This window comes from Cnephaeus nilssonii (assembly GCF_951640355.1).
Source record: "Cnephaeus nilssonii genome assembly, chromosome: 13".
NCBI lineage: Eukaryota > Metazoa > Chordata > Mammalia > Chiroptera > Vespertilionidae > Cnephaeus > Cnephaeus nilssonii.
In genome coordinates, this window is record NC_137084.1 from 1,228,519 (window position 1) to 1,255,701 (window position 27,183).

At 65.1% G+C, this 27,183-nt stretch overlaps 1 protein-coding gene across 8 annotated transcripts in view; it reads left to right on the top strand.

Moving 5' to 3' along the window:
* The window catches only part of SHANK2 (SH3 and multiple ankyrin repeat domains 2), a 180,652-nt gene that overhangs the window by 22,847 nt on the left and 130,622 nt on the right, over positions 1-27,183 (top strand). For 4 of the 8 annotated variants that reach the window (XM_079787026.1, XM_079787028.1, XM_079787029.1 and 1 more), the window contains exons 7-10: positions 23-190; positions 3,886-4,002; positions 6,405-6,482; positions 12,979-13,045. In XM_079787026.1, coding sequence (XP_079643152.1) covers positions 23-190; positions 3,886-4,002; positions 6,405-6,482; positions 12,979-13,045 — 430 coding nt within the window. Of the gene's footprint in view, positions 1-22; positions 191-3,885; positions 4,003-6,404; positions 6,483-12,978; positions 13,046-13,857; positions 14,148-27,183 lie in introns of those variants that run through there. The other 4 variants (XM_079787033.1, XM_079787031.1, XM_079787027.1 and 1 more) reach the window with 4 other exon arrangements.

The following is a 27,183-nucleotide window of genomic DNA, read 5'->3' on the forward strand; positions in this document are numbered from 1 at the left end:
CGCCGACCCTCCGTTTCTCTAGACCCTCTTGGAGCTGGGCGCGTCCCCGGACTACAAGGACAGCTGCGGCCTCACGCCGCTGTACCACACGGCCATCGTGGGCGGCGACCCCTACTGCTGCGAGCTGCTGCTGCACGAGCGGGCGGCCGTGTGCTGCCGGGACGAGAACGGCTGGCACGAGATCCACCAGGTGCGCCCGCGCCCGCGGCACAGCCGCCTCCCGGCCCCCTCGCGGGCAGGTCCCCCTCACGGGCAGGTCCCTGGGTGGGCAGGGCCTTAGGTGGGCAGGTCCCCAGGTGGACAGGTCCCTGGGCGGGCAGGGCCCCGGGCGGGCAGGTCCCTGGGTGGGCAGGGCCCCAGGCGGGCAGGGCCCCCTCGCGGGCAGGGCCCCAGGTGGGCAGGGCCTCAGGCGGGCAGGGCCTCAGGCGGGCAGGGCCCCGGGCGGGCAGGGCCCGGGCGGGCAGGTCCCCGGGCAGGCAGGTCCCCAGGCGGGCAGGTCCCCGGGCAGGCAGGTCCCCAGGTGGGCAGGTCCCCCTCGAGGGCAGGGCCCCAGGCGGGCAGGTCCCCAGGCGGGCAGGCAGGTCCCCAGGCGGGCAGGGCCCCAGGCGGGCAGGTCCCCAGGCGGGCAGGGCCCCAGGCGGGCAGGGCCCGGGCGGGCAGGTCCCCGGGCAGGCAGGTCCCCAGGCGGGCAGGTCCCCCTCGAGGGCAGGGCCCCAGGCGGGCAGGTCCCCCTCGAGGGCAGGGCCCCAGGCGGGCAGGTCCCCAGGCGGGCAGGGCCCCGGGTGGGCAGGTCCCCAGGCGGAAAGGCCACGTCCCGGTTTCCTTTTCCTAAAACGTTTGAATCGGTCCCCCCGCATTTAAACATCTCGGGGGAGTTGCTCAGAAACACGTGTGCCCGACTTCTCCGGAGAAGCTGGAGGAGCGGGCAGGCCTGTGGCATTTCTGCACGACCGGCCAACGGGGGCCGGGAGCCCTCCGGGTGCCGCGTCCTGGGCGCCCCGGGAGCCGGTGCAGGTGGCCAGGGCCCATGGGAGGCATGTCTCCGAGCCCCCACCTGGCCCGGGGGTGGCAGCTGCAGGCTTGGCAAGAACAGAGTCCACCTGATGGCAGGGCGGTCTGTCATGGACGGAGGGGAGGAGGGGAGACTGGTCCCAGATGCAGGGGAGCGCGGCAGAGGGGGAGGAGGGGGAGGAGGGGAAGGAGGGGGAGGGAGAGGAGGGGGAGGAGACAGACAGCCCACCCCCCTCCCCCTGCTGCACGGCCCTCGGGCTCCGGTCCCGGCTCGGGGCCGTTCCCTCCTCTGCCTGGTGCTCCCTCTCGAGGGTCTTACTTCCCTCATCGTGCACCTGCCAGCGTGGCCGCCTCGCCGGTCGTGAGGGACGCCGCCCTGGGTTGAGGAGACTGTGTGTTGGGGTGCAGGGTCCTGCGGTGCCGGTTGTGGGCTGGGGTCTGCCCCTGAGACCCCGGCACGGGTTCAGAGCGTCCCAGTGCCAAAGCCGCCCGCCTCTCGGTCCCAGGCCCAGCCCCGCTCTGCACTGGAGGCCTTCGCTCCGGGCTGTCCTTCATTTTATTTTATTTGTTAATCCCGACCGGGGCCGGGGATCGAACCTGCCACCCAGATATGTGCCCTTGACCTGGAATCGAACCCACGACCCTTCCGTGCACAGGCCGACGCTAACCACTGAGCACACCGTCCAGGGCTCCCCCTCGCCCGTGGGACGGTCCGGCGCCCTCCCGCGGTCAGTCTGTCGCACAGTCCGGGAAAGGCCCCTCGTCCTGCTGAAACCCCTCGGCACCCGAGGGCGGTGGCCGGCCGGCGCTGCAGACCCAGCTGCCTCCTGCGGCCGGAGGCGGTGCTGACCCGCGGGAGGCGGTGCTGACGCGGCCGGGGCGCTCCTCGGAGTTGTCATCCACCGCTTCGCCCGCTGCCCTCCCCGGGAGCAGCCCCCCAGCCCGTGCTGTCTCCTCTGCGCAGGCGCTTCCGGGGCCCAGAGAGGCGGAGGGGCCTGCCCGAGGGCGTCCCCGCCCCCCCCCCCCCCCCCCCCGCTCCTCCCACGCCGAGGCCTGGCTCTTCCTCTCCGCCAGGCTTCCAACAGGAGCCGCGCGGCAGGGCAGGGCGCCCGGGGCAGGAGGCTGTGCGGCGCGGCGGGCTGGCTCCGCTCTGCATTCTGGGGCCTCTGGCTTCTGCAATTCAAGTCTGACCCCCCCCCCCCCGCCCCGCCCCCCGCCCCAGCACCCCGGGGTGTGGACAGCTCCTGCCCAGCGTGCCTGGCTCACTTCCTCTCTCGGGATCCCGGGGCCCACGCCAGGCCTGCCCACGGGTGCTGCAGGGGGCGTCGCCCAGGACACGTGCTTCATTGCAAAAAGGCTTCCCCATCCAGTGGCTTCAGGCACCGCCGCTGGGGTGCCCGCCCCCTGCAGGCTGACTCGGGAAGAGCAGTGTTTTGAGCTCATGTCTGCAAAGGGTCTTAAAGTTGTTACTCAAATCCCCCCAGTATTTTCCTGAAATACCCCTCCAGCTGGAGAGCTTCCATGAACGAGGTAGAAAGAAGGAAGTAATGCCCGGCCGGCGCGGCTCAGGGTTGAGCGTCGACCTCGGAACCAGGAGGTCAGGGTTCGATTCCGGGTCAGGGCACGTGCCCAGGTTGCAGGTTCGGTCCCCAGTGTGGGGCGTGCAGGAGGCAGCCGATCAGTTACTCTCTCTCATTGTTGATGTTTCTATCTCTCTCCCTCTCCCCTCCTCTCTGCAATCAATAACATTTATTATATTTTACTTGTTTCAATAACGTTTATTCTTCTAAAGAAGAAGGAAGAAACACCAGATGCTTCCCCCCAATCTGAGAACTTGGAGGACTCATTCCTTGTAGTTTTCGCTGCTGGGTAGCATCAGGTCCGCCTGCGCCCTCCCTGCCCCCTGGCTCCCACCTGGGAACCCGAGGGGCTGTGCACTGAGAGGCCAGCCGCTGGGCCGAGGGGCCGGGCTCTTTCCCACGCACCTTCGTGTGCAGCCGGGACACGTGACTGGCCCCCGTGGGGCGCCCCCCTCCGGACCTCCCTCTCCGTCTCTCGGACTCTCTGTCTGGCCTGGGTGCGGTGCAGCCGGGTCCGCTGAGCCAGGGACTTTCCCGCTCGGAGCTTGCCTGCCAGTCGCGGAGTCAGTCACTCCTAACTCCTCGCTCAGGACAGTTTAGTGAGGAAGCTCATGGGAAGCACCTGGCAGCTAGTGACGGCACAGTATGTGCCCGCCATTATCATTGTCATAGTTACTACTTGGCCACGCCCCATCACCTTGCTCATCCCCTCTAGCCACGCCCTATCACAGCCATCATCACCATCAGGCCACGCCCCACCATCAACCTCAGACCACGCCCCATCACCATCAAGCCACGCCCCATCAAGTCATCGTCACCATCAGGCCACGCCCCCACCATCAACCTCAGACCACGCCCCATCACCATCAAGCCACGCCCTATCACAGCCATCATCACCATCAGGCCACGCCCCCACCATCAACCTCAGACCACGCCCCATCACCATCAAGCCACGCCCCATCACAGTCATCGTCACCATCAGGCCACGCCCCCACCATCAACCTCAGACCACGCCCCATCAAGCCATCATCACCATCAGGCCACGCCCCACCACTGTCATTTCACCCTCAGGCCACGCCTCCACCATCATCAGGCCCCGCCCCACCACCATCATCATCACCCTCAGGCCACGCCCCCGCCAGGCCAGCATCACCCTCAGGCCACGCCCCATCGCCCTCCGGCCAGGGCAGATGCTGCCTCCGCTTCCTGCCCCCCGGGGTGGGAAGGGCAGGTGCGGAGCGGGGCGTGTCCGCGGCTTCCGGTGACAGCGGGTCTCACGGGAGGTCTGTCTCAGGCCTGCAGGTACGGGCACGTGCAGCACCTGGAGCACCTGCTCTTCTACGGGGCGGACATGGCGGCGCAGAACGCCTCGGGGAACACGGCCCTGCACATCTGCGCCCTCTACAACCAGGTCAGTGTGGCGCCCGCGGGCACCCCACCTTCCACAGCCGAGGGGGGGAGCAGGGACGGTTCCCTGGGCCCTGGGGCCCCTGGGGCCCGGGTCGAGGCAGGTCCTGGACATCGCTGTGGGAGGTCCCTGCCCCTCCTCCCCTTCTTTCCTGCTCTCTGACTTCCAGGAAGTCGCCCGGAGAGTGGGGTGGGGTGTGGACACAACATGAGCTGGGGGCGAGGGGGGGGTGCTCTGCTACCTGGAGGAACAGAGGGCGGACCCCGGTTAGGGTGACTGCTGGGCCCACGGGTCTCGCAGCTGCACGTCCTCTGCCACCAGTGGTGTCTTCCCAGCCCAGTCAGGGCTTCCGTCTTTGGGGTGAAATCTCCAGCCCCCGCCTGAAACCAGGCTCTTTCCCTGCCCGGTCCACGGGCACGCCCCCGCCCAGGCCCTTCCAGCCACTTTGAAACCCCAGTTTGCTTCTAGCTAGTCAACCCTGGAAAACTCCTACACATCCTTCAAGACCCCATTCAGGTAGCCCGCCCTCGGTCAGGCCTCCCCTGGACGAGCTCCTCATAGCGCCAGCTGTGGTTCTCGCTGCGCAGTGCTGTGCAGGACGGCCGGGCGAACCGCCAGGGGCAGGTCGTGGTGACTCACCTGTTCTTCCTGCTGGCACCCCCCGCCTCGGGCCCCTCTTCTCAGGGGCATGAACAGCCGTGGCTCGTGGTCTCCACACGGCCAGGCACCGGAGAGCAGCTCAGCCTGCTGGGCAGGGAGCATTTCAGCGGAGCTTCAGGAAGCATTGGCAGGGTGGGGACCTGGCTTCCTGCTCATGGAGGTGCCCCCCCCCCCGTCCCCCACAGTGGGATTTGTGTGCAGCTGGGGCGCTCCCTGGGGGACCCTGGCGTTTGCACGGGAATAGCTGTGTGAGCCTGGGGTACCTTGCCCAGCTGCTCTAGGAAAGCACGCCCCGAGGCTTGGCCGCAGCTGGTAAACATCTGTGCCAACATGTGCTGCTTACTGCCCGCGACAGGAAACAGTCCTTTGTTGCCCCCAGGAGATTTCACGCGTGTTTCATCCTGACACAAGCACCCGGATAAACATGTTTGCTGTCACTTGAAATAATTGTGGCCAAGATGTGCCGGGGTTCTTGTTCCGGCGTTACGAAGCGTCCAGCAATCTGGAGAAAGGCCGTGTGTAGATTAAATAAGAGTCCAGACATGAAAGATAATTTTGAAAGGCATTGGGGTCAGAGGAGCTTTCGCTAAAGGAGCTAAGTCCTCCTTGTCTCAGGACCCTTGCTTTTTATTAACACAATTTGTCCTAAGGCGAGGTGGAGATACACACTTCCAAGGGTAGTGTTTACAGAAGCATTGTCAGATTGGGGAATGGCCTTCGCTGCTCACGTGTTTGGCCAACAGGAGGCAGTAACGTAGATTGAGATGCTCTGAGCTGTCTGGCAGCAAACAATCATCCTATTCAGGTTTGGGGGAAGTGCCTTCAGCCATTCCCAACAGGTGACAACATGTGTGACTCAGCCCTTGTTGAGTCCCCAAGTTCCGACAACCTTTCGATGAAACTCTTGCAATTATGACATGCTGGAACTGGCTTCCGGCAAAGATGGTCTCTGAGCGGGGGGTGGTCCCACTGGCACGGCGTTTCTGTGAGTGACCTATGCCACTCTCCCTGCTCAGGTCTGTCCTGCCTCTTGGCCGATGGCTCCAGGAGGACCCAGAGCTGGCCGGGCTCTCAGGAAAGCCCTGCCCCAGTGCCTTAGGTTAGAGGAGGGGACAGCGAACCCTCTCTGCAGAGGCCACAGGGACAGGCCACGGCCACGCCGTTCTGCCTGAGGATGAGCGCAGCCACAGACAACACAGATGACTGTGTGGCTGTGTGCCAGTAAAACTTTATTTACAAAGCGGCAGCGGCCCGCTTGAGCCTGTGGGCCATCGCTGGCACACCCCCTGCTGGGGATCGAGCCCGCCACCTGGGCATGTGCCCTGGATGGGACTCGACCTGTGACCTCCTGGTTCCTAGGTTGATGCTCACCCACTGAGCCACGCCGGCCGGGCGTGTTTCACTTCTGATGCGTTGCATGCACACGTGCAAGCCTGCAGAATGTAGCCTTAGAAAGGGCCCCTGTTTGGCCCAGGGGTGCACATGCTTTAAACTTTTATAGGTTCTGTCTAGTTGTCCCAAGTGTGTGTAGCAGTGAAACTTCAACTGGTAGCCCTGGGCGGGGTGCGGGGGTCGGGGGGTCACCCGGATCCTGGCCGCGTGGAGGGAGGAACCCGCCCGCCCTCTAACGTGGCGTGCGTTTCTCTGCATTCTCGGGAGGGAGCTTCTGGAGCCGGGGGCGGGGATCTGCCGCAGCGGCTCCCGGGGGACCTGTCCGTCACCCGCGTGTCCCGTGTGCCCTGCAGGACAGCTGTGCGCGGGTGCTGCTGTTCCGGGGCGGGGACAAGGAGCTGAAGAACTACAACAGCCAGACCCCCTTCCAGGTAAGAAGAGCCCTCGCGGGACAGCCTGCACCGACGGGGCGGGGGTGGGGGGCCGAGACCGCGGGTCTCTGAGCATGGCGTGCGTTGGACACCAGGCGGGCTGGTTCCGTGGGGGTTGTCACCTGCGTTGGGAGCTGTGCCCGGCGCCTCTGTGTCCCTGTGTCCCAGGGCCGGCGGCTCCCGGAGCTCCTTCCTACCAGTGAAACTTCAAGCCCAGCCTGGCCAGTGTGGCTCAGTGGATAGAGCGTCGGCCTGCAGACCGAAGGGTCCTGGGTTCCATTCCCGGTCAGGGCACAGGTCTAGTTTGCAGGCTCGATCCCCAGGGTGGGGCTTGCAGGAGGCAGCCGATCCATGATTCTCTCTCGTGATGGATGTTTCTAACTCTCTCTCCCTCTCCCTTCCTCTCTGACATCAATTAAACATATTAAAAAACAACAAACATATTAAACATGTTAAAAACACACAAAAACACGTGGCTCTTCACTCAGAGGCGGTGCTGTGGTGGGGCCAGCGCTCTGGGGTGTGGACATGGCACAGTGTCGGCACCACAGAAACCGAGGGCGTGACCTCGGCCTGGACACGGCTGAGTCGGGCCGTGTGACCGATGAGCTGGGCCCTGTCTCCCTGGCCGAGCGTCAGTGACTAATACTCAGACAGAAAGAAATCAGGACAGGTCCCAGGATTGTGCTGTTTGGACACGGGGGGCAGCCGGCCCGTGGGGCTCAGTGGTTGAGCATCAACCTAGGAACCAGGAGGTCATGGCTCCGTTCCCGGTCAGGGCACATGCCTGGGTTGTGGACTCAATCCCAGTAGGGGGTGTGCAGGAGGCAGCCGATCCATGATTCTCTCTCATCATTGATGTTTCTATCTCTCTCTACCTCTCCCTTCTTCTCTGAAATCAATAAAAGTATATTTTATTTTTAAAAAATAATTCTTTATTGTTGAAAGTATCACATATTTCCCCCCATTGACTCTCTCTAGCCCCCCACCCCCACCCCAGGCCCTCACCGCCCCATTGTCTGTGGCCATGGGCCACACATATCTGCCTACAAGTTCCCTCCCACCCACCCTCCCCCGCCTGCCCTGCCTTCCGAGATCCTGCACTCTGTTCCCTGCTTCCGTGGCTCTGGGTCCACTCCGTTCATCAGTTTATTTTGTTCATTAGATTCCACATGTGAGTGAGATCACGTGATACTTGTCTTTCTCTGACTGGCTTCTTTCGCTTAGCATGATGCTCTCCGGTCCCTCCATCTGTCTCAGAGGGTAAGAGAGCCTCCTTTTTCCTGGTGCGCAGTACTCCCTGGTGTGAATGTGCCACGGAAACAGGAGGCAAAGCCCGGAGAAGCGTGGACTGTGGTGGGGGTGTGGCGGGGTGTGGCGGGGTGTGGCGGGGGGTGTGGTGGGGTGTGGTGGGGGTGTGGCGGGGTGTGGCGGGGTGTGGCGGGGTGTGGCGTGGGGTGTGGTGGGGTGTGGTGGGGGGTGTGGTGGGGGTGTGGCGGGGTGTGGTGGGGTGTGGCGGGGTGTGGTGGGGGTGTGGCGGAGTGTGGCGGGGTGTGGCGGGGTGTGGCGGGGTGTGGCGGGGTGTGGCGGGGTGTGGCGGGGGTGTGGTGGGGGTGTGGTGGGGTGTGGTGGGGGGTGTGGTGGGGGTGTGGCGGGGTGTGGTGGGGTGTGGCGGGGTGTGGTGGGGGTGTGGTGGGGGTGTGGCAGGGTGTGGTGGGGTGTGGCGGGGTGTGGTGGGGGTGTGGCGGGGTGTGGCGGAGTGTGGTGGGGTGTGACGGGGTGTGGTGGGGTGTGGCGGGGTGTGGCGGGGGCTGGGCGGGGTGTGGCGGGGTGTGGCGGGGTGTGGCGGGGGTGTGGCGGGGTGTGGCGGGGTTGTGGCGGGGTGTGGCGGGGGTGTGGCGGGGTGTGGCGGGGGGGTGGCGGGGTGTGGCGGGGTGTGGCGGGGTGTGGCGGGGTGTGGCGAGGTGTGGCGGAGTGTGGCGGGGTGTGGCGGGGTGTGGCGGGGTGTGGCGGGGTGTGGCGGGGTGTGGCGGGGTGTGGCGGGGGCTGGGCGGAGCAGCAGCTGCACCCAGTGGGGGAGGGTTGACTCCTAGAAACGTCCGTCCCGATGGACGGCATTCAGGAAGGGACAACTTGACTCCATGTTTTTAAAGAACACCTTCACTGGTACCCCTGCCCCTCAGCAGGGTCCCCGGTGAACTCCTCTTCACCCTTCAAAGCCCCAGCTCCTCCTCGGGAGGGGCGTCCTGCAGCCCTTGGCCCCGTGCTACTCGATCTGTACCTTTTCCATCGTGTGAGAATGGCGGCCTCTGCGTCAGTTCCCCCGATGTCCCGGGAAGAGGCTCCGCGTCCCACCCTCCTGGTGCCCAGTCCCGGGCCACGGCGGGTCAGTTGGAAGGCGCTGTGGCCGGGCAGAGGCCTGGACACACAGCTCCCTGTAGTTTCTCACTCCGGCCACTGGGTGGCAGTGTTGGCGCGGGCCAGCGGGGCTGAGAGGGAGGCTGGGCGCCCCGGGCGCTGAGGAGGGGTGGAGGGAGTTGGCAGAGACCTGTCTGCTCCTGAAGGTGAGCCCTCGGTTGCTCACCAACCGGAAGGAAGGAGACGCCCCTGCTCGGTCGTCTGGGTGTCGCACGGGAGCCACAGACGCGGGGCGCAGACCGCCGACATCGATTTGTCCCGGCGCCGGGGCTGGGGGAGGACAGGGTGCCGGCCGCTCCGTCTCCAACGAGGACGGTGGTCACCAGGTCCTGGCACGTGGCTGCCTCCTCCCGGGCCTCACATGGACTGTGTGCCTGGAGGGAGACAGACAGGTGAGGGGAGAGGCAGGGAGACAGAGAGACAGGAAGACAGAGAGATGGAGAGACAGAGAGATGGGGAGACATTGAGAGATGGAGAGACAGAGAGATGGGGACAGAGAGACGGGGAGACAGAGATGGGGAGACAGAGAAAGATGGGGAGACAGACAGATGAGGGGAGAGGCAGGGAGACAGAGAGACGGGAAGACAGAGAGATGGAGAGACAGAGAGATGGGGAGACATTGAGAGATGGAGAGACAGAGAGATGGGGACAGAGAGACGGGGAGACAAAGATGGGGAGACAGAGAAAGATGGGGAGACAGACAGATGAGGGGAGAGGCAGGGAGACAGAGAGACGGGAAGACAGAGAGATGGGGAGACAGAGAAAGATGGGGAGACAGACAGATGAGGGGAGAGGCAGGGAGACAGAGAGACGGGAAGACAGAGAGATGGGGAGACAGAGAGATGGGGAGACAGAGACGGGGGCCAGAGAGACAGGGGGCCAGAGAGACGGGGGCAGGGGTTGAGAACACACTGGTGTCTGTCGCAGCTTCATGGAGATCTAGCCGACGTGACCTTGTTGAGTGTGAGGTGTAAGACGGGTGATTCACGCGTGTCGCTATCGCACGGGATCACCCACCCAGGCTCGCTGCCTGTCCCCCAAGGCCCCCCCACACCGGCCCTGTGTGTGTGGGGGGGCTGTTACGCCCTCTCAGCACTGTCCCACGCCGCGCTGCTAACGACCTTTCCCTTCCCGGCTTGGACGTGGGGAGCCACGTGCAGCCCTGAGCGCACTGACCGGGGAGCTGACCTGTGGCTGGAGCTCAGCCCAGAGCCCGTCCGCGGGCCCCGCGCTGGCCGTCCAGGGCGGACAGAGGAGCCTGCAGCCACCGAGAGCGGCCCCGCCAGTCAGCGTCCAGGGGCGGGACAGCGCAGGGTCCGGCCCAGCCAGGAGGGAGGGTCCGCAGGACGCAGGCGCCCAGGTAGCTTCCTGTCGGAGGCCCGGGCCAGCTTTTCCGGGTTTGCTGCTGGCTGAGGGCAGGTGCGGGCGGGGGCACAGGCGGCACGCTGGGCCGTGTGTTGCTCACGCAGCAGCTGGGGGGCTGCCAGGTGGCGCCATCTCCGGGCCTGGCCGCGGGCGCGGGGGCGCCTTCCCTCTGCGGGCGGGCGGGCGTCTATGAAGAGCACCTGCCTCCCCCCTCGGAGCCGGGGACGCTTATCCCACGGTCGCCGGGCGGGGGCCGGGGTCTACCCGGTGCTTCCGGACCCACGGGAAAGGCGGGGGCCGCTGACGTGCCAATGGGACCAGGGCCGGTGGGCCCCGCGCCTGCCCCTGCGTCGCCGGCCGCCCTGCCATCGCCGACCGACCCCCCTGGCTTTGCCGCCACTGAGGCCACGTGATGGGCAGGAATTCTCCCGCTGAGAAGCCGGGGTGGCCCTGCCCTGGCCGCGACCCGGTGGGCGGGCGCTGGCCCAGCGTCCGGGAAGCAGCACCAGGCCGGGCGTCTCCGGCTCTGGGTGTCCTGGGTCTGAGGGTGGCTGAGGGCGGGGTGCCACCGGTGGGCCTGGGGATGTCACGTTGCTGACGGAGCAAGGGCTCGCCGCCCGACGCCACGGGAGCCCAGCAACGGCCCTGACTTTTGAGAAACGAAAGCAGCTTTTCTCTGTGGCCCAGAGGCCCGGCGCACACGTCTGTGCAAGGGGCTGGCCCCGCCACCGCGGCTTCGTCCGGAAGGTCGTCCGGAAGGTCGTCCGGTCTAATTAGCATCGTACGCTTTTATTATTGCCGATGGGCCGGCGAGGAGACAGAGGAGGCGGGGCCCACATCCGCCTCCTGGTCCAGGGTTCGGGGAGGTTCAGACGGTTTCTACATTGGATCTTCCCGGACACTGGCCCTCGCTCCCGCCGTGTGCAGTGGCCCTGCGGTCCTGGGTCCATGCGGTCCTGGTTCCATGCGGTCCTGGGTCCATGGGTCCTGGTTCCATAGGGTCCTGGTTCCATGGGGTCCTGGTTCCATGGGGTCCTGGTTCCATGGGGTCCTGGGTTCCTGGGTCCTGGTTCCATAGGGTCCTGGTTCCATGGGGTCCTGGTTCCATGCGGTCCTGGGTCCATGCGGTCCTGGGTCCATGGGGTCCTGGGTCCATGCGGTCCTGGTTCCATAGGGTCCTGGGTCCATGCGGTCCCGGTTCCATGGGGTCCCAGGTCCATGGGGTCCTGGTTCCACGCGGTCCTGGGTCCATGGGGTCCTGGGTCCATGCGGTCCCGGTTCCATGCAGTCCTGGTTCCATAGGGTCCTGGTTCCATGCGGTCCTGGTTCCCCGGGGAGGACGGGGCAGTCGGGGCTTCACAGGGTCCCTCGTGGGCCTGTGTCCCAGGGCCCTCGGTCGGGTCCTGGGAGAACAGGGTCGGGCCGGTCTGAGCTGCCCGGTCAGTCCCAGCCCTGGCGTGGCGCGGGCCGACCCCTGTTCTCGGTTCTCGTCTCGCCGTCTGTCCGAGGTCGGCGCCGTGACTCCTTCTGAAGGGCCGTTGCTAGGGGTGTGGGCGGCGTGTGCCGTCTGCTCACACAGCTGGGAGCCCGGCGGCATCGAGGTGTCGCGCAGGGACCCGGGTCCCTGGGAACAGAGACCAGCTTGTTGATCGCGGCTTCAGGACCAGGGATGAGCCCTGGCCGGGTTCTCGGGGTTAGAGCGTCGGCCGGCGAGGCTTGGCGGGAGCTTGGAGGTGTGTGTTTTAAATACTTTTATTGATGTCAGAGAGGAAGGGAGCGAGGGAGAGAGAGAAACATCAGTGATGAGGGAGAATCACTGATTGGCTGCCTCCTGCACACCCCACTGGGGATCGAGCCCGTAACCCGGGCACATGCCCTGACCGGAAATCGAGCTGCGACCTCCTGGTTCCCAGGTCGATGCTCCACCCCCGAGCCAAGTGGCCGGGCTGGGGCCGGTTTTTAATGGGCCAAAGCGGGCAGGTGCGTGCCGGGCGTCTGCGCTCGGTGGTTTTGAATGGTTTGCGATGATGCCAGGAGCTCATGTCGGGAAAGTGCCCCTTTCCGTGGAGTCTCCGCGCCCCGCCCTCCGCTTTCTTCCTCCCCAGCTCCCCCCGCTGGGCTCGGCACCCACTCCCGGCACGCAGCCGGCCTCGGACTGTCCTCATTCCCGAAGGCGCCGACACGCCAGTTTACGTTGTGTGATCGGTTGAATGTCCCCCACGTCCCGCGTACACGTTAGCGGTGGGGTCCGGGGTGCTGTTGGCGCCCTGAGCCTCCCAGCGGTGCTGACGCCGTCACCGAGCGCGCGCGAGGCCGGCGCGGGAGGAGCCTCAGTGTGGGGCGCGTGTCCTCCTGGCGCCGCGGGTTGGCTCAGTGACGCTGAGGAAGGTGCAGCTCGTTTGTTTGTTTGCTTTTTAGTGCATTTTTATTGATGTCAGAGGGGAAGGGGGAGGGAGGGAGAGAAACATCCGTGATGAGGGAGAATCACGGATCGGCTGCCTCCTGCACGCCCCACATTGGGGATCGAGCCCAAAACCGGGGCAGGTGCCCTTGACCGGAATCGAACCCGAGACCCTTCAGTCTGCAGGCCAGCACCCTGTCCACGGAGCCACACCGACCAGGGCTCGTTTTTTAAAAAGGCCCCGATCGGCTCGCTTGCTGTCGCCACGCGCAGAGACGGGTCCCCGGGCCGTAACGCCTTCCTCTCTCGCAGGTGGCCATCATCGCGGGCAACTTCGAGCTGGCGGAGTACATCAGGAGCCACAAGGAGACGGACGTGGGTGCGTGGGGCGAGGCGCGGGCTGGCGGGCGTGTGGCCAAGGCTGGCGGCGTGGGCGGGCCCCCCTCCCCCTCCCCCCCTCCCCCCCCCCCCCCGCCCACCCTCCGCAGACGGGGTTTGAGTCCGAGTTTAGCGAAACGTGGCAGAAAGCGCAGTGGCGACGCCTCCGGCCCTGTCCCGGGCGTCTCACCTCGTGGCGGGTCGGGCTCGGGGACCCAGGAGTCAGGGGAGGAAATGGGTGAAGTGGCCTCGGGTCGGGGCCGCTGTCCAGCTGCTGAGCCAGGACGGACCCCGGCGGGTTCGCTAGAAGATTCCGTCACACACCGGCCTCCACAGACCAGCGGGTCCCGGCGTGGGGCGCACGCCCACGGGGCGGGGGGGGGACCATGTGACGTTTAAGGGGGGCAACTCGAGAATGAGTCACTCCCAGTGAGTGGTTTGCATTCCTTATGGTTCTAGGGGCCTTGTATACAGAATATAAATACACATTGTGACACGTTTGTGCATTTCAGGTCTCTATTATGTTTAGAAACTTTGCTATTTTTCCTATCACTTCCTATTATTACTATTTTTTTTAACCATTTCTCAGTGGTTTCCTCCTCAGGACTTCCGCTGTCCTGGCGTTTTTGATTTTCCTCCTTCGTGGATGCCCTGTTCCTGGGAGGCTTGTTTAGACCAAGTTCATGGCCTTTAGGCTTCCTCCACGTGAACAGGGGTTCGCTTTGGGAATAGTAAGAATTATATGGGGGGGGGGGGTCAGGGTTTGAGAGACGCTTAGGTGGGGCGTGGCCAGAAAAGGCGGGGCCCCTGACTCACACGGAGAGGCAGCGACTGGATGAGGCGAGATGGGCCGGGGGCACGCCCTCCGCCCTCCTCGGCATCGTCCCGGCACTGGTGCCGCCCGCCGCCTGCTGACCCCGCTCCCCTTCCAGTGCCCCTCGCGCCAACCAGGAGGACCGTCTCTGGGGCACCTCCTCCCTCCCGCTGCCCTGCCGGCGGCTGGGCCCCGCCTTGCATCGCGGAGGAGCCGGCTGGCCTGTGTCCCCCGGCCCCGGGCCTGCACAGGAGCCGCAGCGGGGAGCAGGCCCCCTGGACCGGCAGCGGTGAGCGTCCGCCGATGGGTGGCACCATCCCATCGAGGGGGGGGCGGGGATCCCGGCGCCCCGAGAGGTAGCCGGTGCGTCTGTGTCTCCCTGCCTGCGCCCCTCGCCCGCCCCGTGGTCGGTGTCGGGGGAGGCGAGGCCTCGGTCTGGCTGTCGAGTCTGTGCCGTGTGGTGTGGCTGGTCCCCCGCTGCCTCTGGGAGCTGCCAGGCCGCAGAGCAAGTCGCTGCCCTTGCCCGGCCGCGCCCTGCGCTGAGTCTGCAAAGGGATTTAGCAAATGAAGTGGCTCAGAGTCCCCCCACCTCCCCGACCCGAGAGAGCGGGACAGAAAGACACGGCGTCTGGCCTCTAAGAATGCCGCTGCCGTCCGGGCCCCGGGATCCATTGAGCAGGGCCCCAGCACGACCGTGGTGATGGCTAGTGGCCCCCCGAGCTCCGTGGATCCGGGGCCACCCTCATTGTCCTTGTTTAGCGCCCCCTTGAGTGGGGTGCCCCCGTGGAGGGAGGCGGGACGTGGCTTCCTTCCCTGGCTCTCGGAAAGGAGCTGAGAAACTCTGGGGACTGTGACCCCAGTCTCCAGCCCTGCCCTGCAGACCCCCAGCCCTCGCCAGCCCCCCTCAAAGCTAAGGACCAGCCTCTGACCTGTCCCCCTCGAACACCAACTCCAGAGCCGCCAGGCCGGGGGGCACTGAGGGGGCTTTAGAGCCCAGGATGGGATGGCTCCTGGCTCGTCTCTTCCATTTGGGGTGTAAGTAGCTTTCCTACCAGGAGGCCGACACCCCTTTCCAAGCAGAGGGGCTCTGGCTGAGGATAGAAGTAATACCTGCTGGTTGGGTGAACACCTCTTAGTTACTAGCGACACATCTACAGTGAGGGGAACACAGCTACAGTGAGGGGGATACATTGTAGTTACTAGTGACACAGCTACAGTGAGGGGGATACATTGTAGCTACTAGCGACACAGCTACAGTGACGGGGGATACATTGTAGTTACTAGCGACACAGCTACAGTGACGGGGATACATTGTAGCTACTAGCGACACAGCTACAGTGACGGGGGATACATTGTAGTTACTAGTGACACAGCTACAGTGACGGGGATACATTGTAGCTACTAGCGACACAGCTACAGTGACGGGGATACAGTGTAGCTACTAGCGACACAGCTACAGTGACGGGGATACAGTGTAGCTACTAGCGACACAGCTACAGTGACGGGGATACAGTGTAGCTACTAGTGACACAGCTACAGTGAGGGGGATACATTGTAGCTACTAGTGACACAGCTACAGTGACAGGGATACATTGTAGCTACTAGTGATACAGCTACAGTGAGGGGGATACATTGTAGCTACTAGTGACACAGCTACAGTGAGGGGGATACAGTGTAGCTACTAGTGACACAGCTACAGTGAGGGGGATACATTGTAGCTACTAGTGACACAGCTACAGTGAGGGGGATACAGTGTAGCTACTAGTGACACAGCTACAGTGAGGGGGATACATTGTAGCTACTAGTGACACAGCTACAGTGAGGGGGATACAGTGTAGCTACTAGTGACACAGCTACAGTGAGGGGGATACATTGTAGCTACTAGTGACACAGCTACAGTGAGGGGGATACAGTGTAGCTACTAGTGACACAGCTACAGTGAGGGGGATACATTGTAGCTACAACTCGCCTTCTGATCAGTGACTTACTGGAACTGAAGGGCCGTCCTCTGACAGAGGGGCACCCCCACCGGCTGCTGTGATCGCCACGGAGTGTTTTATTTGCCAACGGGGAGAAGGTGACGGTTCAGTGGCGCCTGTGAACACCCACGTTTATCCCCGCCTGCCGCCCGGCCCGGCTGGCTGTGGACAGGAGCCCCAGGTCTCAGGAGCATCGCTGTGGCTGCTGCAGGCAGAGGTCCCCCACACCGGGCTGTGGGCAGCTGGGGAGCCTGCGTCCCTGACGGTCACGGGGACGTTAAACACGCTGCCGCGGATAAGCTCTGCCCGGGGGTAACCTAGTTTCCCGCTCCGTTGTTTTTGTTTGTGCCCGGCTTCCGGGCGGCGCAGGCAGATGGGTGAGATGACATGGGCTGCTCCTCGTCAGCCGGGCGAGGTGGGTGTCCGCGCGTCTGTCCTTCCTTCCGCGCGTCTGTCCTTCCTTCCGCGCGTCTGTCCTCGCGGCGGCGCAGGGTGGGGAGCGGCTCCCCCGTGCGCTCCGTGAGCCGGGCGTCTGATGAGCCCACGGAGGGCGCTTGGTTACCGTTGCTAGGCTTCCGGACGGGCGCCCGGGTAACTGTGCTTTGGAGACGGGGCCTGTTGCGTGGAGGGGGCGGTGCTTTCACACAGGTTTCTCAATGCAAGGGGGGTGGGTGCGTGTGCGTGCGTGTGCCTGTGTGTGTGTGTGCGCGCGCGTGTGCACGCGTGTTTATGGGAGAGGAGGTAACCACGCTGTGCTGAGGGCGGTGTGTTTGGGAAGCCTGCGGGGAGGCAGAGCCGCTGTGGGGAGTGAAACAGATCCGATCGGGGAGCAGCGCCCCGAGTTCCCGGCATGGCGACCGTGACCTGCGCTGCGGACCGGGGACGCGGACGCTGGCGGGAGCTAGACACGGCTCCCTTTGTGTTCGCGGGGGACGGCCGCAGGTCCCGGGAGGGCCCCAGCCCTGAGCTGTGTCCTCTCGTCAGATCGGCCGGTCCGGGTCGGCACCGCCCGGGCCCCTCTGTGCGTGCCGGGAGGGAACCTGCCCCGGGCCGCCGGGCTGGGGTTCGGGCTGGAGGGAGGCAGGCCCCGCGCCCCTCCTGTCCAGGTTCCCTGAGGCCGTTTTCAGAGCTGGAGCCCCGGCTGGTGTGGCTCAGTGGGTAGAACTGCGTTCGGTCCCAGGTCCAGTTCTGTTCAAGGGCTCGCACCGGGACTGGGTCGGGGCGCGTGCAGGAGGCAGCAGTCACGTGCTTCTCTCTGTCTCTCCCTCTCCCTCCCACGCGCTCTGAAAACCAAGGGGCAGTGCCCTCGGTGAGATTAAAACCCAGAAAGACGAGTGGCGGTGGGGGACGTGGGCCAGGCCCAGGCTGAGGGCGCCCCGCGGTGCACGCCCCCCCCCCCCCCCCCCCGCGCGTCCTCGCCGGCACCCCAGTTGGTGGATGTGTTGATGTGGCCATTCCGACGGGTGGGAGGTGACCCCCCATTGTCATTCCCATTGGCAGCGACGCTCCCGGCGACGGCGGCCTGGACCCGCCGTGGACATGAGCCACCCGCGTGCCGGGCCCACCGAGGGACGAGCCACCGTGGCGGGGTTCTGCGCACCCGCGGGGCTCACGGGGTGTCCCCTGTGTGGGTCTCAGCCACGTCTGCTCCGGGTTCTCTGCACCCCGCCCTGTTTCTGGGGCGCCCCTGTCCCAGCCCCCCCCCCCCCCCCCCCCCCCCCCGGCCTGGATGCTCACTTCCCCCTTCTCACGGCGGCGGGACCAGGCTCCAGCCTCCGCTCCTCCAGAGCCAGGGCCGCTGACCGAGGGCCGCAGCCGGGGCGGGCGGGGGGGGGCGCTGGAAGAGCACACGCTTGTTCCCCGCGGCGGCCGGGGGGCTGGAAGTCCGGGTCGGGGCGCCCGCGGGTCGGGTCTGGCGACGGCCCCTCCCGACGCACTCCCGCCCTCCCGTGGCGGGGACAGGGCCGGCCATGGCTGCTTCTTGCATTGGGGCCTCCCTCGTGACCTCCAAGGGCCGCGCCCCCAAATACCAGCTCGCTGGGATTAGGGTTTTATTGGAAGAATTTGGGGGACGCCCTTGGCCTGTTGCGAGGACAGAAGCCTTCCCCGAAGCCCGCTGCTTCTCCTGGAGAACCCCGCCCAGGGCACGTCTCGTTGGGCCTCAGTTTCCCCTCCCGACAGCGAGGGGCCGGGGCAGACCTCGGCCTGAGCTCGCGGGCACAGACGGAAGCAAGACGACCGGCGCGGCTTCTGCCGTTTGCTCCCGCCGCCGGACACTCCTGTCCTCCCCGTCCCCCCTCCCCCCTCCGCACAACCCCCTTCCAGTGTCAAACCCTGCAGATGGCGAGTCCCAGCGGGGTTGCCATAGCAACAGCTGGGCCTCGCGTCCCAGGCCCGGCCCCTCGGAGGCACAGTCCACAGTCACGGAGTGGACGTCGGGGCGGGTCTCCCCGCGGGCGGGGCGGGCGGCTGGGAGCAGGGGGTCAGGACAGGGCCTCAGGGCTGTCGCTGTCATTTGGGGCGGAGCCTGCGGACGGGGCGGGAACCAGCGAGGGCTGGTGTGTCCGGGGCCGGACGTCCCAGATTCGGGTGAGGGAGGGTCTGGCCCAGCCTCCGGGGGTGCAGACCCCGTCTCCAGGTCACGTGGCGTTCTGTGTGTGTGTGTCTGTGTGTGTGTGTGTGTCTGTGTGTGTGTGTCTGTGTGTGTGTCTGTCTGTGTGTCCAAATCGCCTCTTCTTTTAAAAAAACATTTTTATTGATTTCATTTTATTATTATTTTTTGTTAATCCTCACCCGAGGATACTTTTCCATTGATTTTTAGGGAGAGTGGGAGGAAGAGGGAAAGACAGAGAGAAACTTCTGTCTCTCTCACATCGATTGGCTGCCTCCTGCATGTGCCCCGACCAGGGCCCGGGCGGGGGAGGAGCCTGCAACCGAGGTACGTGCCCTTGGCTGGAATCGAACCTGGGACCCTTCAGTCCGCAGGCCGACGCTCTATCCACTGAGCCATACCGGCCAGGGCTATTTTTATTGATTTCAGAGAGGAAGGGAGAGGAGAGATAGAAACATCCATGATGAGAGAGAATCGCGGATCGGCTGCCTCCTGCACGCCCCGCACTGGGGGTCGAGCCCACAACCCGGGCCTGTGCCCTGACCGGGAATCGAACCCTGACCTCCTGGCTCATAGGTCCACGCTCAGCCCCTGAGCCAGGCCGCTGGGCGTCTCCTCTTCCCCTCAGACGCCTCTCCTGCTGGGTGAGGCCCTCGCTCACCGCCCTCGGGGGCCTGTTCTCGGGAACCTCACCCCGAGGCCTGGGGGAGGACTGAGCCGTGAACCTGGGGGTTGCAGTGTGACCCATCACATTCCTGGTGGTGGGTACCAGAGGCCACAGTGGGGTGCCAGGTGCCTCTCCCCGGGCTCCAGCCAAGGTGCCGGGGAGAGGAGGCGGGCGTCTGAGGGGCGCCCACCTGCCCGCGGCCCCGGAGACTCCAAACCGCGTCTCTGCTTTGGTGTGAGGGCTGGTGGGCGAGCCCGGGAGAAAAGGAACCCCCCGAGCACCCCCAGTTTCACAGCGTGTGTCTGGGGACTCCCAGCGTCCAGGGCTCCCGCAGAGGATGCCCTTGGCTGGCCGAGGCTCTCCGGGCCTCCGTGGCCCAGGCTGGGCCCAGCTGTGTGCCCGGCACCCGGCAGGTGGCTTCTGCCCCGGCCACAGGGACATGGCCGAGTTCCTAGGGGGGCAGCACCCACAGAGTGCGCCCCAGCGGGCAGCAGGCAGCGGGTGGGCCACCTCCTGGCCCAAGGCCTCGCTCCTCTGGGGTTGGGCCCCCGAGATCCCTTTGCTTCTCGTCTCTGCTGCGTGTGCCCCTGGGGCGTGGGGCAGTCGGGCCCCTCACCTAATGTGACACCCCCTCCCTTGGTGCCTCCTGGGGAGCACCCTGCCCTGCTCCCGAGCTGGGGGGTTGGGGGGTCCCCACCTGAGCCAGGACCACGTGCAGGTGGCCTGCCCCGCTCTGAGCCGCAGGGAGGGCCGGGTGTGGGAGAGGCCGGCTCCGTGCAGCTGCGTCTGGGCGGGGATCGCACAGGAGCTGGGTGTGTGTTTTTTCTCACCAATTTTCATCTAAAAAACCTGCTTTCCACCAAATAAGGTTTTTGATGGGAATTTGATTGAAACCGTGATTTGATTGGATTTGGCCGCGGGTGGGGCTGGGATTTCTTCTCCGTCTGGAGGCGGGAGGGTCCGGCCCGCGTCTCAGCTGGTTTAATCTCTGCGAAGTAGGGCAAGAGGCATTTCCGTGTTAGTAACGTCCGAGGCCCCGAGCCTCCCGGCCGCGCTGTGTTGTGAAAGCGGGATCCCCCCCAGGACCCCTCTGACAGGACGGTGGGGGAGTGAACCCCGGGGCGGGTGGTGGGGCTGCTTCTGTGTGAGGGGCCGAGAGGCGCGGGGCGGGCTTGCTCCGGAACCCACTTCCGAGGTGGGCTCTCGAACCCGGGGCCCGATGGAAGCACCTGGCGGTGTCGGCCCCTCGGACCTGCAGAGTTTGCGCGGAGCATGTCAGCGCTCCCCACACGCACGCCCACCGCGTAGCCAGACACTGAGGGCGCTGGCGGGAGAGAGCGACCTCGGGGCCCGCGCCGGGCGCCTGGGGTGGCGGGAGTTTTAATCCTGGAATGACTCACACACCGTTTTCCTCCGTAGCGCTCACCTCCCGCTAGAACAGCGGTCGGCAAACTGCGGCTCAGGAGCCACATGCGGCTCTTTGGCCCCTTGAGTTTTTAGCAAAGGCCAGCTTAGGAGGACCCTGATTAAGTTAATAACAATGTACCTACCTATATAGTTTAAGTTTAAAAAATGTGGCTCTCAAAAGAAATTTCAGTCGTTGTCCTGTTGGTATTTGGCTCTGCTGACTCATGAGTTTGCCGACCACTGGCCTAGACGATGCAGATGAGCTGCTTGAGGCGGGTTCATTCGTGACCTGATCCCGAGGGGCTGGCACACAGCAGGTGCTCCTGTTTGTTGGATGAAGGAAGCAGAGGATGGGTGGATGGATGGTGGGTGGGTGGGTGTTTGGAGGGAGGGATGGATGGATGGTGGATGGGTGTTTGGAAGGATGGAGGGAGGGAAGGAAGGCGATGCTGTGTGCCGCGCTCAGCACGGCCAGGGGTGAACGTGAGGACGGAGGGCGGTGAAGGATTAAAGCAGACAGGCAAGAGAAGAAAGCTGGGGCTGGGAGGGACACTGCCCTCTGGTTAGACAGCGGCACAGCCTGCCAGCCGAGTCTTTATTTCGTAGCCGGATCCCAGGAGGCAAAGGAAGGGCGTGGTCACAACGTCCTCGCGGTTTCGAATCCACTCAATTACAGGCACCTGACCCAGCTTTGTTTACCTGCCGCGCCTCCCGCAGCCCACATCACTCAGCCACGTGGGGCCACAGGCTCGGACCATAAGGTCGAGCTCACAGCCATAGCCTTTGGCTGTAACGGTGCTGGGACTTGCACGTGGCTTTGCCACCGGAGGACCGTGCCCTCTCCTTAGTCCGAGGCTGGAACCTGCCCAAACGCTGTGGCCGGCTCCATGCTGTTGATGACTGAACCTGATACAGTTCGGCTAGAATGCAGCTTCTCCCCCAAGTTACGATGAGAGGAAGGAGAGGAGCTCAAGGGCAGGACGCAGGCCCCGAGCGGACGCCCCATGGCCAGCGGCTCAGTCCGCTCCCTCGGCCTCTCCCCGAGCCCCGTGCGGGGTGTGCGCCAGGTCCCGTCTGGGCGGCGACCGTGAGCACAGGACGGGCACCGAGGCTTCTCGAGCCTCAGCTGTCGCCGCCTCCTGGGGGACTCGCTGGGACTCGTGCCAACATTCTCGGGGCGCCCCCCTTCCCTTCACCGCTAACAAGGGCCTTCGGGACCTCAGTGTGCTCTTCGGCAGACGTGTTTGTGTGTATTCGTCCTGTACGCGGCGTTTCCTTGCGGAGCAGGCGTACCGGGTCTTCCTGGAAATCGCACAGAGCGGTCCCGGGAGACCCCGCCCCCCCACCCCCCCAAATTCCTGTTTACCCATCCGACCGACCGTGACCTTATTAGGAGCTGAGCTAGCGGCAAAGCTAATTAGTTCAGTTAAAATTAGCCGCCCGGGGTGGGGGTGGGGGTGGGGGTGGGGGTGGGCCCTGGCCCATCTGCTGTGTCTGTGAGAGGCCAGAGCTGCAGCCACAGAGACCCCAGGCACGTGGGCGAGCCGCGGCCGAGGAGGCAGCGGTGGGAGGGATGCGGCCAGCAGCCAAGGGACCGGGGAGCCCCTGGAGCCCCCGGAGGGAGCGGCCTGGACAGGGCTCCTCTGGTCCAGACGGCGAGGGTCCGTCCCCGCGGCCCGGGGCCCCCAGGACAGCAGTTCAGAGGTCACACCCGTGGAAGGTCACCCCTCCATCACCTGGGAGTGGACGCCTGCCCAGGGGTCACCCACTCGGGCACAGTCGGGTGGGCAGGGGCCGTTGGGAGGAGACCGCGGCCTTGCCATGCCGCCAGGACGCAGCTGGGGGAGCCTTGGCCGTAGAGGAGCCCCTGCCCCGGCCACACGGTTCCCGGGGGAGATGGGGTCTGCCCCGGGGGCCGGCTTTCTGGTCGGGCCGCAGGAAGCTGGAGCCGCCGCAGTGACGCAGCCCCTTGCGGGCTCTGTTTCGGGCTGCGAGCCGCTGGCAGGCACGGCCGCTCCCCTTTGCCGGCGCCCTCGCCCCGTCCCTGTAGTCACGGGAATCACGTGATTCACTCATGGCCCCGCTCGACTCTCGGTTTCACTGGGCTCGTCTCTCTTTGTCGCTGAGATCCCATTTCTTCCGGGAGCAGGTCCCCCACCACCGGCCTCAGGTGCCATCTTGGTGGGGGATTCGGGGCCTCTCTGTGTCCTGGAGGCCAGGACAGTGTCCCGCCCTGGACGCCCATTGGCTGCCAGGCCCACGCCTCGGCCGCCACAGCCCTCCCCCTTCATGTGGGGGGGAGGGAGCTGACCAGCACAGCCCGTGGGAGCTCACAGACACATGGAGAAATGTCAGGCTGATGGGAGGTCGGGAGGGGCTGGCGTACCCCAGTGGGTCCCGGGGCCCGGCAGAGTGTGGGCCTGCCCGCCCCCTCCGGTGTGCACGCACACTGATTCACACCTGGTGGTCTTGCCTTTTTTTTTTTTTTAATATATTTTTATTGGTTTTGAGAAAGAGGGATGGAGAGGTCGAAACATGGATGAGAGAGAACACCATCGATCGGCTGCCTCCTGCACGCCCCCCCACAGGGGATCGAGCCCACAGCCTGGGCCTGTGCCCTGACCGGGAGTCAAACCAGCGACCTCGTGGTTCCTGGGTTGATGCTTGGCCACGGAGCCACGCCGGCTGGCCGGGCTGGTCTTGCTTTTCTCTGTGCCTTGTTCCTTGGTTGGAACACACACTCTCGATTTCTCTCTCCGGAAAGGAATCATTTCATGTAAGAGAAAATGTGGCTGCCGTCGCCCGGTCGTCCCCCTGAAATGGGAAAACACACTACAGCCCGGTGGAAACGCTGAGCAGCTCAAGTTTTATTCCGGGGTGCGCCCTGCTGGCCCCGTTAGGAAAATGGGGCGCTGGTGGGTTATTGAAGCAGAGGATGAAGGAGTCGGGCTGCTGCTGCCGGAAGGTTCTCTCCATCCAGAGACGGGAATGTCGCCGGCAGTGTGCGGGCGGTCACGCTGTGGGCACGGGGTGGGGGGGGCACAGACAGCTATGGCACCGCACCGGTGGGGGCCCCTCCCAGGGAGGCCGAGGGGTCCGGGAGGGTTCGCTGAGGCCGCCTCTTTGTGCCGGGGAGGAAGACAAAGGTGGCATGGCCGTCCCGCTGTTTCTGGGCAGGTCTGAGTCCCGACGGTGAGTCCCGGGTGCCCTGCTCCTGCGTGGCCTCTCGGGTCACGGGAGCCGTGTGCCGACGCAGCCAGGCCAGGAAGGCCCTTGAGCTTCTCCACGGGGGGGCGGGGGGGCGGGAGGGGGGGCCACTGTCCTGGTGGCTGTCCCGCTGCCTGCTCCCGGCCCTTGGGGTCGGGCTCTCCCTGGAGGGGCGTTTTCCTGAAGGTGGCAACTAAGAAAAACCACGCTGCCGGCCGGGCCCGGAAGGATCCATTTGGAGGTCAAACCGGTCACCGAGGCGTCATTAGTTCCCAGAGCCCGAGTCCTCGGATCTGCTAGCGCGGCGGGAGCGAGGCAGCGGCTGGCGCAGGGCGCATGCACCAGGCGTCCTGTCCTGGCACCTGCCCAGGTTCCCACGGCGAGCACCGCGCCCTAAGGGGCCGTCGCGAGCACCTGCCCGCGCGTCCAGCCTCCTGGGCCGCGGGGAAGTGGTGGAGGTTGGCTTCTCGGGTTGAAAGAAGCCTCCTCGTGTCCGCGATCCTCCCCGCGGGGCCGCGGGGACGCCCAGGTGCTGGGAGCGCCGGCCCCGGCCCCTTGGCTCGCGCGGTCGGTGGTCACGCACACCCAGGCCGCCTCCCTCCGCCTCTGGCTGCTCCGACCCTCACCTCCTCCACCCCAGGCTCCCCTGCTGCCTCTGTGCATGGAGGTAGGCGCTCGCTGCTAGATAGCGTGTGCGTGAGTGTAGGTGTGTGATGGGGGTCTTTCCTAGCTTAATGTATGTTTCTGTGCCCATGACTTTCACCACCGTGGATAGCTGAGCAGCTCATGTCGGACCCAACCCTCCTACTGATGATAATCACAAACCCTGCCCGGCCGGCGTGGCTCCGTGGCTGAGCGTCAACCTCTGAACCAGGAGGTCATGGTTCGATTCCCGGTCGGGGCACATGCCCAGGCTGCGGGTTTCATCCCCAGTGGGGGGCGAGCAGGAGGCAGCCGATCCATGGTTCTCTCTCATCATGGATGTTTCTCTCTCTCCCTCTCCCTTCCTCTCTGAAATCAATAAAAAACATATTAAAAACAATAATAACAAACCCTGGATAAAATGTATAAAAATAGCAGCGATAACTGCTTAAAGGCACTGCCAGGCCACGCGAGGCAGACAGGCTGTAGGTGGGGACCCCCACGACAGGAAGAGAGCAAGAGCCCGCCGTGCGCCCCTGTCTCCCTCCCCTCCCCTCCCCCCGCCGACGGGGCGGGAACGCGCCGCAGACACCCCCAGCTTTGCTCAGTTAACCCCGCGTCGTGCCGAGCCGCCTCTTTAGACGGCGTGTTATTTATAAAGCATGATTCACTGAGCAGTTACTGTGCGATGGAGACGCGCTGCCGACTAATATTTAAGGAGCCGAGGGGTGGGCGCGGGCGGGCGGGCGGGCGGAATCCGGTCTGGCGCCCTCCTGGGACCTGCCTCCGCTCCGGGCAAGGCCCGGCCTCGCTCACCGTCTCCCCGGCTTTTGGTTCGGTTCTGGGAGGCACAGGGCAGGCGTGGCCGGGCCACCGAGACCCACTGGCTCTGGTGACCGGCGAGCGCCACGCCGGGGTGTGTGCTGAGACGGAAACTGCCCAGGCCTCCCCGCTCCCCCGCGTCTCCACCGGAGCATCTGCCCCCCCCCCCCTTTTCGCAGCGGGGCGCAGTTAACCCGGCCTCGGCCTGGCCTCGGGGAGGGGAAGCACCCCCAGCTGGGACCCCAGGGCCCGGCGCCGCCCGGCCGGGCCTCAGTGGCAGCAGGGTCCGCTCCGTCTTGTTTTCTAAATTTTATTTATTTCTATTATTATTTCTCCTCACCCGAGGATATTTTCTCATTGATTTTTTTAGAGGGAGTGGAAGGGGGAGGGGGAGAGAGAGAAACATCCGTGTGAGAGAAGCACATCGATGGGTTGCTCCTGGGGCCATGGAGGAGCCTGCAACCGAGTCCGTGCCCTTGACCGGAATCGAACCCGGGACCCTTTGTTCTGCAGGCCGACCTCTATCCACTGAGCCACACCAGCCAGGGCCGCTCTGTCTTGTTGACGCAGGAAAAGAAGGTCCCGAAGGCTGGGGGGGGGGGGTCCCCGGTGCCCAGGCCTGGGAACGGGGTGACCAGCCTGGGTCCCGCCACATGCAGCTGCTCCGTGGAGGAGCCGGGCCAGCGGGGCAATGTGGCCTCCGCGGAGCGGCAGGTCCTGGGCAGACGGGGGAGGTGGCAGCCACGGGGCGGAGAGGTGAGGGGGCTTTGGGCGCCGGGGACCAGCCTGCCGTGCCCCGAATAGCACCTCGCACCCTGCGCAGTCGAAGCCGGGGCTCCCCCTCTCTCTCCACGGGTTCGCTCACTCATCCGTTCACTCGCGCCAGAGCTGTAGGGAGCACCTCCGGTTTGCAGGGCGCGGGGGGGTGGGGGGTGGGGGGAGGCTGCTGGGCCTCAAGCAGCTGGACGGCTCCTGGGTCCAGGAAATGCGCCACAGCCAGAGAGGGGGCCTGTCCAGTGAGTGACTGGCTAGCCTGGCAGACTTCCTGGAGGAGGCGACAAGGCGAGGATCCTGGACGTGTGTCCGAGGCCCCTGGGAGGGCTTACTGTGGACACGGAGCCGGGCGTGGGGGCAGGGGAGGCCAGCTTGCTGCCGCTCACGGATGTTTTCGAGTTACCGTGTGCATTTAGCGATGCTGACACCCACACAGCCCGCGCACTCTTACCCACAGCGAGGGACACGGCCCTCCCGCCCCCTATGAGGCGGCACCGTGCAGTCCCCGTTGGACGGATGAGGAAACCGAGGCACAGGGAGATGCCGTGGCCACGGGGCTGGGAGGGGTCACAGGGCAGGGAGGGGCCGGGCCTTGACCTGGAAGTTGAACGCCCCACCCCTTTGCGCTTCAAACACGCCTCAGGTGACCCCACCACCAACGCTGGGAATGAGCTGGGTGATTCCCATTTTCCAGATGGGGAAACTGAGGGCCGGGGAGCCTGAGCCACCCACGGGCACCGAGGAAGTCAGACAGAGCCAGCCCCGGGTCTGCTGGGCTCCCACGCCCGATTCTCCCCCCCCTCCCCCGCCCCAGGACCGGAGCCAGGGAGGGGGCCCTCGAGGGCCCACCAGACCCTCCGAGGCGCGGCACCTGGCGCTCCCTCCCACCAGGACGGAGCCTGGAACGTTCTGTCGTGGGAAGAGCCTTTTTTTGTACAAGAGACGGGATTATTTTCAGCCTGTTGTCAGGCAGTTGTCAAAAGACGGGCAAATAAAGGGCTGAGCGCGTGAGGGCTGGGGGGGCGGGGCAGAGCGCCAGCCGCGGGTCCTGGGGGCGGGGAGCACACGGCTTCCACATCTCCTATTTTTACTGCTCATTTGTGTGTTTATTGTTCCTGTTTCTTACCGAGGGGCTGGCCCTGGGGGTGGGCACGGGGTCGCGGTGGTGGCTAAAGGCCAGGCTTGGAGGCCGACCGTGTGGGGTGACCTGGGGGGA